The 14852-nt window shown below is 37.4% G+C and overlaps 1 protein-coding gene across 1 annotated transcript; it reads right to left on the reverse strand.

Annotated features, from left to right (window-relative positions):
- Positions 1-959: 959 nt before the first annotated feature.
- LOC118806581 (major histocompatibility complex class I-related gene protein-like) lies at positions 960-13098 on the reverse strand. Its single transcript, XM_036568037.1, has 7 exons — positions 13001-13098; positions 10294-10557; positions 5819-6097; positions 2467-2754; positions 2273-2386; positions 2062-2094; positions 960-1379 (listed from the first exon to the last, which is right to left on the reverse strand). Exons 1-7 carry the CDS (start codon positions 13056-13058, stop codon positions 1261-1263), a joined length of 1155 nt encoding a protein of 384 aa, XP_036423930.1. The 5' UTR covers positions 13059-13098; the 3' UTR covers positions 960-1260.
- Between the last annotated feature and the right edge of the window lie 1754 nt (positions 13099-14852).

A 14852-nucleotide genomic window follows, 5' to 3' on the forward strand; every position in this document is an offset into this window, starting at 1 on the left:
ATTTTACCACTGAGACTTTGTAAGGAAAACATAAATAAACATGTCCTGGTTTCCGTTTAAACAGTGTGCCATATTTCGTCCGGCAGCAGGTCTGGGAAGAGCAACTACATTGAATGCATCACATTGACAGAGCCAATAAAATGCTAATTCAAGTTGCACACACTATAAATTTTATGGAATAAAATTATGTTTATCTTAAAGACTGTAGAAGTATTTCCTTTCTTCAGCAAATTTCACCTACTGTGTCTTTCTGTGGTCTCTATAAGTAATATATCTATATTTAATATAACATTGTAATAGCAAAATGTTGAGTGGCATGTTGTAGTGCTCAGAGAAATGGAACAGTGCTGGAAATCGCTCAGGTGTTTGCACCTTCAACTGAAATATCGGTTAATAATTTATATATATGTGCAGAACGTGTGGTGTGCAGTTGGCTTAAAAACAACTCTGTTTTCCATGTAATGCTTATTAGGTTGTAGTACGCTGGGAATTTAATGTGTTAACTAAGTATGATTGTTGTATGTGTAATACAGTGTGTGGTTTTTGTTGCAGTCCAATAATGCCCATGATTCTCCTAGTAAATATAAGGGAGTTTGGGGTGACTGAGAATTCATTGCACTGTCCACCTAATCATAAGGATTTTTGAGATGATAAAGAAGAATCAAAATTTTAGCTATGTTGCATGTTACAGTTAAATAAAAATAAAGTTCAATTCCATTCCACTGTGTTTTATTTGTATGGCATTTTTTTATGACAGACACAAAGGTAGATTGGGGAATTTGTTCTACTGTACAAGATGGAGACTTCGAAGTGCAGTTCGAGTACAAGCAGGACAAGATTACATTTTCTGCAGTTTCATTTAAGCATGCTTTTCCTGCTTTCCCTAAAAACATATTCTAAAACTGCTTAAAATAATAATAATTATAAAAACATAAAACCTAATCCTCATTCTATAAAATTTCATCAAAAAAGACAATGCATTTATGGCATTTTGGCAGACACTCTTACCCAGAGTGACTTACAATTTGATCAGTTTACACAGGTAGGTGAAGGTAGTGTTAGGAGTCTTGCCCAAGGACTCTTATTGGTATAGTATAGGTATAATGTATTGTATAGTGTTTACCCAGGCGAGGATTGAACCCCACACTGTAGAAGGCAGAACCAAACCACAATGCAAAGTCTTTCAAATATTTAAACATTCACAGTTCTTTATACAATCAATTAATCGCACATACTACACAGTCCTTACAGACATGTCTTTCACAGAGAAAACTGAACATTTTTTGTTTTTGTTTCCTTAATAGGAGCCCTCGGTCTTCGTTTAAGTCTTTGTCTTAGCTTTTTTGTAGTATCCAGTGAAGTCTCACTTTTTTCTGTGGCTGAAAATAGAATTGAAATGAATGTATTAGTCAAAATATCTGCCACACTATGAGTGTATTTGTTTTTTAAGACCATGCATTCTGTTAAACAGGATTTATTCTATATTAAGTACACAAACTCTGACATCATCACTAGCTCAGTCATGTCAGCATGTACTGCACCAGTATATCATCACATAATGGATCTCAAAACTATGAATATAACTCTATATTAAAGAGTGCTGCAGACAGGAATGAGGGTCTGTAGAGAGAAAACTGCATAACAAACTCTATAAAAAGTTGTTTCTTCTTCTTCTTCTTTTTCATGAGACAATAAGCAATAAAAAAACTGAAGAATCCTGTATAAACTGGTACAGTATGCAGAATACTATATGTACTGGTACAGTATTCAGAATCCTGTATATACTGGTACAGTATGCAGAATACTATTTATACATACTGGTACATTATTCAGAATACTGTAAATACTAGTACAGTATTCAGAATACTGTATATACTGGTACAGTATGCAGAATCCTGTATATACCGATACAGAATATGCAGTGTTCTGCATACTGGTACATACTTTATGTACTGGTGTAGTATGCAGAATACTGAGCATATCAATACAGTACGCAATGGAACTGTACTTAAGTGAAGCATTTCACTAAATCTTTCATTTTTCATTGAAAAAAACACTTACTGGAAGCTGACGAATATCCTCCCATAGATGAAGCTGTAGAAGAAGACAATAAGAAAGCGAGCATGATCAGAGAAATTCATCAGAGAAATTGTTAGAGGAATGGTCTGTTATTTTATCTTCAACCAAATTTAGTGCTGTAAAAATATTTGCATTCTTTTAGTGCAGAGCTACAAAAGCTGCTGAACCACTTTCTTCTAATCTGTTTTCTTACCTCTTTGCTTTCTCCTGCATATCATCCAGATGACGGCCACCGTCACACACACCAAGACCAGAGCTGCAAACACAGAGCCAAGAATGGGCCCGATGGGCTCCCCTGGATCAAAATCTGAAACACATCATTTAAGAAAGTGATAAAAAGCTCAGAGTCAGCTGAGGAATTTTCTGTGTCACTCTGAGATTCAGTACCCAAATGGATGTCTAGCTTGTTGTCCAGGCTGAGGTGGGTGACTGTACAAGTGTAGCTGTGCTTCTTCAGCTCCTCTTCACTGAGCTCCAGGTTCTTCTTCATCTGGTAGGTCCCGTCTACGTTGGGCAGCAGGTCTCCTCCAGTGATCAGGTGGTCAGGAACTGGCTGTCCGTCTCTGAGGATGGTCAGGTTGATGTGACGGGGGTAGAAACCAGTGGCCAGGCAGGTCACCCCATCCCACCCAGACACTGAGTGACGTTTCTGGATCAGCCTCACTCTGGGCTTCACTGCAGGAGAAGAACATGAACCCCACATCAGAGAAGACATCATGTTTGGATATGTAGCTACACTTAAATGTACAATCCCATTTCCAAAAAAGTTGGGACGCTGAGCAAAAGTTAAATGAAAATAGAATTCAATTATGTCCAAATCATGTAAACTCCAACTGAAAATAGCGCAATGACAACATATCATATTTTGAAACTGTGAAATATTATTGTTTTTTGAAAAACGTATGCTCATTTTGAATTTGATGCCAACAATATATTTTAATACTACACAGCCATGCTGCTGTAATATGTGAAGAATGTGGTTTGACATTGTCTTGCTGAAATAATCAAGGCCTTCCCTGAAAATGACGTCGTCTGGATGGCAGCATATGTTGCTCCAAAACATGTATATATCATTTAGCATTAATGGTGCCTTCGCAGATGTGTAAGTCACCCATGCCATGCACACTAATGCACCCCCTATACCATCACGGATGCTGGCTTTTGAACGGTATGCTGATAACAAGCCGGATGGTCCCTCTCCTCTTTAGCCTGGAGGGTGTGACGTCTATGATTTCCAAAAAGAATTTCAAATTTTGATTTGTCCGAATGCAGGACACTTTTCCACTTCCCCTCAGTCCATCTTCAATGAGCTCGGGCCCAGAGAAGGCAGCGGCGTTTCTGAATCCTGTGTATATATGGTTTCTTTATTGCATGGTAGAGTTTCAATTTGCATTTGTGGATGCAGTGATGAACTGTTTTCACAGACAGTGGTTTTCAGAAGTGTTTCAGAGCCCATGCAGTGATTTCCACTACAGAATCGTGTCTGTTTTTATTGCAGTGCTGCAGATCACGGCCAGCAAATAGTGGATTTTGGCCTTGTCCCTTACATACAGAGATTTCTCCAGATTCTCTGAATCTTTTAATGATATTATGTACTGTAGATGATGAAGTTCTTTGCTATTTTACATTGAGAAATGTTATTTCTGTATTGTTGTATTTGCCCCTGCAGTCTTTCATAGAGTGGTGAACCCCTCCTCATCTTTAGTTCTGAAAGACTCCGCCTCTCTGAGATGCTTTTTATACCCAATCATGTTACTGACCTGTTGCCAATTATCCTAATTAGTTGTGAGATGTTCCACCATGTGTGTTTTTAGTATTAAACAACTTTTGTTGCCCCTTGTCCCAACTTTTTTTTTTAAATGTGTTACTGGCATCAAATTGGCCATATATTTAAAAAAAAACAAAAAAAACAATACAATTGCTCAGTTTTAACATTTGATATGTTGTCTTTGTACTATTTTCAATTAAATATAGGGTTTAAATGATTTGCACATCAGTGCATTCTGTTTTTATTTACATGTTGCACCGTGTCCGAATCTTTTTGAAAATGGGGTTGTAAATGTAGTTGATCCACCACCGAGAGATGATGGTGTCCAAAGTTTGTTTCTCTAGTTTTCATCACACACTTTCCTAAAACTGTCAAGTTGTTCAGTAATTTGTAAGAGACTTGCTTATGTGACCCAGCTTAAAATTAAGGACGGAACACCATTACGATGCTTAAATAACAACTTGTAAAAAAAAAGGGGCTAAGTTTGAATATGAAAGAAACAATATGGCAGCATGACTTAGGTCTGTGAAATTGCATCTGAACACATCACAAAAGTTGTGGAATAATATCCTTTGAACTGATGAGAACAAGGTCGAGATATCTGGTCATCATGCACAGCTCTATGCTAGATGAAAAGCAAACACAGCATATTACACAAACACCTCAGCTCAACTGTCTAGCATGGTGGTGGAGGGGTGAAGATTTGGGCTTGTTTTGCAGTCACAGGTCCAGGGAAACTTGCACTCATTGAAGCAACGATGAATTCTACTTCATGCCAGAGTATTCTTGAGAAAATTGTGAGGGTTATGCAACAGGACAAGGATTCCAAGCACACCAACAAATCAACATCAGAATGGCTAAACAAGAAAAAAAATCAAGATGTTGGAATCTCCAAATCCAGTCCTCAACTCTGTTAAGATGCTCTTATGGTAAGATGATCTTACTAGAGCTGTGCATAAAATGAGCTAAAGCAATGTTGTAGAAGAGTGGGCCAAAATTTCTCCAAAATGATGTGGACGACAGATACACTCCTACTAAAAGGTTTACTTCAAATTATTAATGCTAAAGGTGGCTCTACATGTTACCGATTTATTGGGTTTACTTAGTTTCTCCTGCCTGGTTTCTGAGTGTTGGTTTACTTTTTGGAAAAATTACTGCATATCGAAATTTTTGGTTGACACTTGAGGTTATTTTTTTACTTTTATTCTTTTATTCATGTTTTTTTCTTTTATTCTTGTTTTATTCTTCTTTTATTATGTTTATTCTTATTTAAGCCTGATACTGAGGGGGTGCCTTCTTTAATCCCATGACTGTATCCTTAGTGTATAGGTTCTATCAAAGGTCCTGCAAAGTTTGGTGGTGAAACATAACCCTTCAGCCCCCCCCCCCCTCCATGAACCAGGTTTTTTTATTTATGCTAATGTGCTTTAGTCCATGTTTATAGATAACACTGAGTCATACAGTGTCAGAAACCACATAATCAAGACTATTAGAGATACTGAACAGCTCCACATGGTTTATCTGATGATTTAGGCCTGCACTTAGCACCATGCTAATTGGTGGGGTATGAGCTTCCCTTACTTGTTAGCTATGTTAGCCTTATAGCTCCAGTGCTAAAACTAAACAATTTCAGACACCAAAACATGTATTAGCTGACTGAACACTTTTGAGGGTAAGCAGGGGTGTTGCATGAAAATTTCATATTTTAAATAAAGGAGGTTTGAGTAAAGTTCTGACATCTGGATGTCAGTATCTGTATAGTTATTGTTTGTCTAACCGAATAGCAATCTTTTTTATTCTCAAGATGTTTCTATTTGTATGGCTATTTGTTTATTTAATGTTTAATAATTCCTTTTGGAATGTGTGATTTGGCCTGTTCATATAGTACTTTAATACAAAAACAGCTATACAAACAGAATCATCATGAGGCTCAAAGAAAAACATTTCCAGACCTGTAGAAGAGTCTCTTACCTTTCCTCTTCACCTGATTCATTCTCTTCTTCAGATATTCTCTGAGGGTTTTAATGCACACTGGATAGTAAATATGTTCATGACGCCACCGAGTTAACTCCAAAAGTGGTTTCAGTCTTTCTGCCGTATAATTGAAAACATTTTTATATGTTAATTTGTGTTCATGAAAACTCATTTCATCTCTCGTGGTGCCTCTGATTGCATTCTTGGTGATCAGTGGTCCAGGCTGGTCATTGTCCAACAGTTCACACGCCACCAGTTTCTGTTGTACTTGAATACCTAAAACAGAAATAAAAGGAAGAATGTTAATAACTGCTATCTTGGTTAAACATTACATTATTTGTCTTAACTTCCTTATTTCAACAGTACGGAAAGGCAAGAAAAGTCATAATAACTCCTCAAACTGCATTCTTATTATTCAGTCCCCAAGTTCAGATTTTATAACTGAAAGAGGGGAGAGAACTCTGAGAACTTTAGTAGGAGCTCTGTACAGCTTCAACTTTTTTTGGGAAGGCCAGAAGCCCCTTTGATAAACAGAGGTACGATTGACAGATAGAACAGAGGAAAGAGAAAAGATGGTCCAGAAGTCCCCAGCCTGCAGATTATGAAGTTTCTGATGGAGTGCCATGAGAACTGTAATGCTTTAGGTAGAGAACTTTGTTTGAGTGAAAGGAAAAGGTGATGGGTAGAGTAGATGAACTTGATTAAATTCAATAGCTTGACAACAGTGTTGCTGTGAGCAGCTTTACAGATATTTGGATCTTAACCCTGATGAGTGAGCCAAGGGTGACAGTCACAAAGACAAACTCCCTGAGGCTTTAGGAAGAAACAGTGCCCACTGGATGAGAGTGCAAAGTCAGCAGTTCAGGGGCAGAAGAGCAAGAGAAATAAGTAGTAGAGCAGCAAACCAGTCCAAGGATAATAAATAAAGAAGATAATAGACAAAGAATATTTACCAAAATAATAGACAAAAGTAGAGAAGGATTTTATGTGAAAATAAAAAAAATAAATCTTCTTCCACATCTGCTACACCAGCAGAGGGGTGAACCGTCCTGGCTTAAGAGGCAGATATTTATAAAACATAGCTATTTCAATATGGTGGTTTCTTATATCATAAGCAGTAGGGGGCGGCCCCAGTGACCTAAAAGACATGCACCTGGAGGAATCATCTGCAGGATCTGCAGGTTGAGTCCAGAAGAAGGGTGAAGAGTCAAGCATTGGCATATTTTTATAATATGCATGTAATGTGATCCCTGTCTTTTTCTGTAACTGTAACAGAATACAGTAACTTTTTTTTCTTTGATTGCAAAACAATATTCTACCCAGCTTTGCCTATGAGGTTGCAAAAAAGGTCTACTTTTAATGACTCTTCCATGCATTGTAAAAAAAAAACTATGTTTAACTTAAAAAAGAAAAAAAAAGCCTTAAATGAGTCAAATTGAACTTCTAACAGAAAAATGTCTGTATTTTATATTCTGTTAATTTTTTATTTACAATTCAGTGAATTTTACTTTGGCACGAGGTCTGAAGGGCCAGAGCATTGTCGACTAACAATTCCTAATGACAATTCTTGAAAAATTCTTGAAAAAGTGCCTCACCACTCCTAGGTCCTACTGAGTTCATTCAGTTTTGAGACTTTTTTTTGAAACCGGAAGGGTGTCCAAACTCATCAGATTTAAAGTAACTGTGTATTAACATTTGCAGAGAACATTATTTTAACAATAGTTTGCTGTAGAGTGTTTACATTTTTTACCTTTAATACCAACAAATTATGTAATGTGGCCAGCCGTACTCAAATATTACTGTAACTGAACAGTAACCATATTGATTTCTATTACTTTATTTCTACTAAAGGTATTTTTTTGGTTTTGATATGTTTGTAAAACTGTCGGAAGACTGAATGAATTCCAGTTTAGAAGCACCCCTCTGGGTTCCAAACTCTCCTTTAGAGTCTGTGTACTGCCGTTAGCCAATCAGCAGCGCAGAAAATACTGGAGGAAAAGTCTTTGACCAATCAGGGGCCCTTGCTAGTAAACATGGTTGCTAGCAAACATGGCAATTGCAACAAAGCCGTAAAATCCATTTATGAGAACTCATAATGAAAAATATAACATCGGACAGAATTCATGTTTAAACAGGCCAAGATTGAGCTTTGGTGAGTATTCTCAAAGGGGTTTTATAACTGTATGCTATAGTATTTTCAATTTATCAGTCTGGAAAGTTTAGAACTGCTGTATGAATTTTAATAATTCTGGCTGTTATGATCTTTCAGCTCTGTGGCTAAAGGTTTGGACTCTGGATCAGTGGAAACTCTGGAGTGATGAATCAGCTTCTCTATCTGTCAGTCTGATGATGAATCTGGGTTTGGTGGATACTAGGAGAACGTTACCTACTGGAATGCAGAGTTTGGTGGAGGAGGTATAATGGACTGGGCTGTTTTTCAGGGTTTGGGCTCTCAGTTCCAGTGAAGGGTGATGTTGATGCTGCAGCACAAAGACATTTTACACAGTTATCTGCTTCCAGCTTTGTGTCAGCAGTTTGGGGAAGAGCCTTTCCTGTTCCAGCATGACTGAGCCCCTGTGCACAAAGCAGCTCCATAAAGACATGGAGTGACCAGTTTGGTGTGGAGGAACTCCAGTGGCCCTCACAGAGCCCTGACCTCAACCCTGCTGAACACCATGTAACGTCGATTGTGAGCCAGACCCTCTCATCCAACATCAGTGTCTGACCTCACAAATGCTCTTTAGACTGAATGAACACAAATTCCCACAGACACACTCCAAATTACCGTAGAAAGCTTCCCAGAAGAGTCCATATTAATGCCCATGGTTTTGGAATGGGATATTCAAAAAGTTCATATAGGTGTGATGATCAGTTTTCCACTTACATTTGGCCATATAGTGAATATTAACATGGCATTTTGCTGTTTTGATATGTATATATTCAGTGTTATTTGTTGAAAGCTGTGCTGATTGTGCAGTTGAACAGGCTAGTTGCTAATTGACATGCTAAATTAGTGGGCAAAAAGAAGTCTGAACATCATGAAAAGTGCTGTTCCCACTAAATAAATATGCTGCATGGTGCATTAGTACAGTACACATCTGAATTTTGATAACATCCTAGAGAAAAAAGTGAGAAGAAGAACAAGATCCTATAGGAGAAAGGGGGATAGAAGCAGGCAGGCAAATAAAAAGCAACTAGAGGTGCCGTGCCAGCCTGGCTGCAGTGAAACTGCTTGAAATGAGTGTCAGTGGGGCAACATCACTGAATAGGATGTGTGCATGTTTGCAAGCACCAGCATTTAGCAGCAGCACTGCATGAGTCACTGGAGCTACTTGAAGCTCCAGACCATGACCATGGTGCAGGGAGCGCTGTGTTGGGGAGCATGAGAGGCCAGGCAGGCAGTGACTGAGGCAGCATCAGCCACAGCAACAGGTGCAGTGAGAAATAACTTCAGTTTGCATGTCACACGGAATGATTCATCAGAAGGAGCAGACAGATGACTGAGGAGAGTTGGGGAATTCTTTGGTGAGAGAACATAGAAAAGCTGATGTGTAATTAAAAGAATGTAGGATTGGCAGGAGGAGGCACGCCCTCCACCCAAATTTCAGTTACTCAATAACTTCATTTATTAATGATAAGACTTATTTTTCACTACCTACCATGTTTTTATGTAAATGTTTTTTATTATTTACTATGAATTGCTCAGTGACTAATATGAATTATTCAGTATCATCTACAAATTATTCACTAAGTACAATTATTATTCAGTGACTATGAGGAATTATTTAATAACTATTACGAATCAGTAACCATCATAAGTCATTCTGTATCTGCTATGAAATTTTCAGTATCACTTATAAATTAGTCACTAAGTACAACAGATTATTCAGTAACTATGATGAATTATTTACTAACTACAATGAATTATTCATTATCTCCTACAAATTTTTCACTAACCTCTATGAATTATTCAGTACTGGCTATGAATTATTAACTATTATAAATTATTAATGAACTACTATGAATTATTCAGTATTCACTATGAATTATTCAGTATCTACTATGAATTTTTCACTAACAGCTATGAATTATTCAGTATCTACTATATACTTATACTATATACTACAAATTACTCAGTAAGTTCCGTGAATTACTCAGTATTTACTTTGAATTATTAACCACTATGAATTATGCAGCACCTACTATTAATGATTTAGTAATTACAGAAATAGTGAAGTGTAGACCCTCATACAAATTCTTTAAAGGGTAAAAAGAGAATAAACATAACCTGGTAATCAATTTTGAAGAAATTGTGAAACAATTAAGAGCGGAGCACAGTTTTAAATGAGTAAGCAATAGAGCAGCATATGGGTCTTACTGGTTTTTATATTAATATTGGTGAAAATAACTATGCAAATATAAAATTTAATATTATTGTTCCAACGTTTTTATGCAAAAAGAATTTCACTTACTTTCAGTATAATTTAACTCATTACTTATGAATAGATGTCTGCGGTTTAAGTCAGCAAGCAGAAAGGAACTTATGGTCTTGACATGATCTGGGTCGATCACACCATCGTCTTCCTGCTCCTTAACAAGACCTCGAGGAAAAAGAGTCTTCATCTTAGAGTCAAAGTATCCAATTGTGAGATCATCCAACATCAATGTCAAACTAAGTTCTGGAAACGGCGTCTCTCCTTTAATGTAAGTTATGACCATGGCCAAAGAGTGAGAACCTGTAAGAGGGAGGAGAGTCAATTAATATTTATAACACACAGTCAGTCAGACCACCATGTAACATGTATAACAATAGTGTGTTTTATGAATATATGCACATATACAAAACATATGTGGACCTCTGACCTAATGAGTGAGTTCAGGTGTTTCAGCCACACCCATTGCTAACAGGTGTATAAAATTAAGCACATAGCCTTGCAGTCTCCATAGACAAACACTGGCAGTAGAATGGGTCGCAATAAGGAGCTCAGAGACTTTAAATGAGGAAATTCATTATTGAGAAATGGCAGTGTCTAGGAGCAACAGCAGCCCAGCCACAAGCAGTAGACCACACAAAATCAGAGTGGGCTGCTGGGTACTGTAGCATATAGGGTGTAAAAATGGATGAATCTGGGTTTGGTGGATGCCAGGAGAACGCTGAAGTTTGGTGGAGGAGGGATGATGGGCTGGGGCTGTTTTTCAGGGTTTGGGCCCCTCAGTTCCAGTGAAGGGTCATGTTAATACAACAGCACACAAAGACATTTTACAGTTATATGTTTCTAGCTTTTTGGCAGCAGTTTGGGGAAGAGCCTTTCCTGTTTCAGAATTTTAGTGTTTTTAGTGTTTTTAGTGTTTTTTTGTTTTTTTTTTAATGTTTTTTTTGCTGAATGTTTACAAATTATTTGAGCAGATTTAATTTTTTTATACAAGCAGCATTCAAAGAATGTGGTGTGAACCCACCTAAGTTTGTTTTCCTCTGAGTCTCTCGAGTTGTTATAATAAGTTGTAAATGATATTAGGTTTAATTCATGTTCATGTTGCTCTTTTTCTCTTAAGCCCCTGCCCCCTAACATGTCTGCACGGGCCTGTACACACAGACATTAAAACTGTGCAGCAGGGTGAGCTAACCTATAGACTCGTCCTCAGCTAATGTAGAGCTAGACGACCTTTAAAGAAGGAAAATTCAGGTGACTGCAGTCTGGAGAAAAGATGCTTTTTCCACATCTATCAAAGTTTTCTACGTTTTTTAAAAGGTGCCTTAGCTCATTGGCGTAGGATCAATATTGGATACAGTTGGATGCGTTTGTTCCTTCCACTGGAAGATTTCTATATCAGTCTTCTATCCCCCGTGTACCTGCATCTCATTTATTTATCGACCTTATGGTAACCAGGAGGGTTTGGGTTAGCTAATGTTAACATTAACTATGCTTAAATCATCAAAAAAAGCACCCTAAAATGTCAGGTAACATTAAGGCATGTAAAAAACAATACACCACCATCAGAAGTGCCTTTAGTAGTGCAGTATATAAATAAATAAAGGGTGTGTTGTTTGGGACACAGCCCCACTGTCTAATGTTAATATTAGCCTTGTCTCAGTCTTGTAACATTAGAACTTTCTCATTAGTAACTTTAATGTAAATTGTTTTGTCATCTCATTTCAGCATAATGCCACCAAAAAACAAAAATAAAACCATCACAGGACAACATTACTTAGGTTCTTCAAAAGAGTCGCCTTCTGCTTTATTTGGACGGGATCAGTTTTTCATGGTTAGGTGGGTATGGCCAGTTTACCTCAGGACATCTGTAATGTTTAAAACACTTGATTTTGCCATTATTTTGTTTACACTAACCATTTACCTTTCAGTCTTAGGTGAACGCAGTGAGTCATTAGCATCGCCATCAGCTCGGGATTCACAACAGTCAACTTCACCGCATAAAATCAAACTTTTTGTCTGTATTTTTTATATGTTCTGAGTTGTACATGTGAGACGGTACAGTAACGTTACCTACCTATTACCTGATTTTAACTACAGAGAACAGTCAGCTTCCTGTTTAAATTTTCCCGTTCCACCTTAATTGTTACAGCGGTTACATTCTGTCACTAATAACTACCACACTATTTAAGGTGGATCGGGAAAATTCACGAGAAGCTGACGAATAAGAAGCTGACTTAAGCTCCGTAAGTAAGTGTCCTTCGAGTGTCTCCATGCTGCTCAATGCCAGTTTCTCAGATCAACTAAAACATTACACTATGCTTAGTTTCTCATAAGCCTCTTCAGAATTGTTTTAAAGCAGTTATTCAGCTCTGTGACTTCAGTGGCAGATACACAGTAGCAAATGTGTTCCCCCCGAAGTCAAACTCACTCCTACGCCCTTGCTTTAGCCTATTTCTGTGGCATGTGCCTAACCCAGGCTTTATCACTCACGTGCGTTCACTGATTAGACCAGTTGTGCTGCTGCCAGGCTCCCATTGTTATAATATTAGAATTCCTAATTTCTTGTGAAAAGATATCTATTCTTTTAAATACAGCACTAGTTATTTAATCTAACAAGAAAATGTGATTTAATATCTAACTACCTGAATTAACACAGCCCATTCTGAATGTTTCAGATCTGAATGTTGCTGCAAATTCTCAATGCAAGTAAAAATAACATGACTGTTCAGATTCTCTGAGCTCTTACCTGCTGAAACAGCAGCAGGAAGGAACAAAACAAACAACAGAGCACGGATTCCCTCCATTTCGGCACAAAAAAGCAGTTTCCAAAGTGTGCTGCTTAACCAAAACTACAGAACTGGTTCCACTTCGCTGCTACACAAACCAGACAAGATGTACTTTCATTTCTGCCACTTCCTGTATTCAAAGTGCAGATACACAGCAAAAGAACATTTCATGAACTCCAATTACAAGCAGAGGATAAGTGACCATGATATAGGGCTGCTGACAAGGTATTTGGACGCAGCTGTATTAAATAGTTGTAGGCAAAAGTTTGAGCACCCCTGGCCTATCTGTATATTTTGCTGATTTTATGAAATGACCTCTGTACCACTTTAAAGGCAACCACAACTTTTTAAGTTAAACGCCAAATCTCCATCAGTGAGAGAATGAGGAAAAATTAAATGAAAGTATCATTAATATATTTATCAAAATGTACAATGAATTTAATGCAAATACACAAGTGCTCAACGTATAATGCACACATGTGGAATGCTTTTTACAAGCTTTCATGTTTAATCTAGAACAGCTACCACAGCTACCTGTAGCTAAAACTGCCTCACACAAGAGTGGTACACAGTGGTATTAAAATATACCCAGGAAGGGAACAGCGTCCCAACTCTTTTACACACCATGTCATTGACTTCTCAAATTCTATACGGTTATCATTCAGTTATTAATCTTTAGCCATATTGCTCAGCAAGTACTATAATTTATTCAGTATCTACTAAGAATTATTTAGTATGTACAATGAATTATTCAGTAACTACTATGAATTATTTAGGCTGCCTAGGACCTTGTTAAGAAGCTTCTGCAAGCTTGTGGTTTGCACCCTGGGTCTGCGTTTAGACACATACCCTGCAAGCCTCTGGTGGAGAAGTGCTGAGTGAGTTCTCGTCTGAGGAAGCATGATTTTGTTGCAAGCATTGGGAGCGATGAACAGGTCTTGTAGTGTGACATAGTCAAAGAATCTGAGATGCCCCTTGTCACCCCAATAAAAAGTCTAGCATGTAGTATTTTCCTGCCTGTTAGGCAGTGGTGGACGAAGTACAGAAACCATGTACTTGAGTTAAAGTAGAGATACCCAAGGTAAAATATTACTGCAGTAAAAGTAGAAGTTCCTCCCTTTAGACCTCCACTTGAGTAAAAGTACAAAAGTATTTGCCTTCAAATGTACTTAAGTATCAAAAGTGAAAGTACTAAAAGATTAATTCTGACTTTATTGTCTTATTACTGTTTTTGTAACAGTAACTCTTACTTCATTAACTCATTTTAGGTGAAAATACTCCAGTGTCTCTCTTGGTAAACCAGTCTTTTAATAGAAGGTCATTAATTAGTGACGCTGATGTCTATTAAAATTATCATAAGCACAAAACACTGAAGGCAAACAGTTTCCATCAGGTAGAACTGAGTGGCTCTGAAATCACTTTTTACAAACAAGCAAAGTTTCAGTTTAAGATTTATTTGAACTTAGTTACAAGTTTAAGTTTAATAAAAACTTTAAACTCAGATTCACAAATGAGTTTCCTTTACTAAACTGCATCTGTAGGTCTCTGTTCATAAACATAAACTAGCCTAAACTAATTTACTATAAAATGAAATACTGTTTGTATAAATTCAGAAAAAAGACACGTCAGTCTCAACTGCATATGAGTACATATTTCTGTATTGTGGTCTATTTACACAAAGTTAGGTTAGTTCATCATTTATGTTGAATAGACTCTCCCAAAATTTTACGCTGCTGCACTGATGTTGAACCGTGTGTTGCTCTGGGTCGGTATGACCAAGAGGTCAAAACAAGCTCAAAACAAAGTGACCGC

This window comes from Colossoma macropomum, unplaced genomic scaffold (assembly GCF_904425465.1).
Source record: "Colossoma macropomum unplaced genomic scaffold, Colossoma_macropomum, whole genome shotgun sequence".
NCBI classification, from domain to species: domain Eukaryota; kingdom Metazoa; phylum Chordata; class Actinopteri; order Characiformes; family Serrasalmidae; genus Colossoma; species Colossoma macropomum.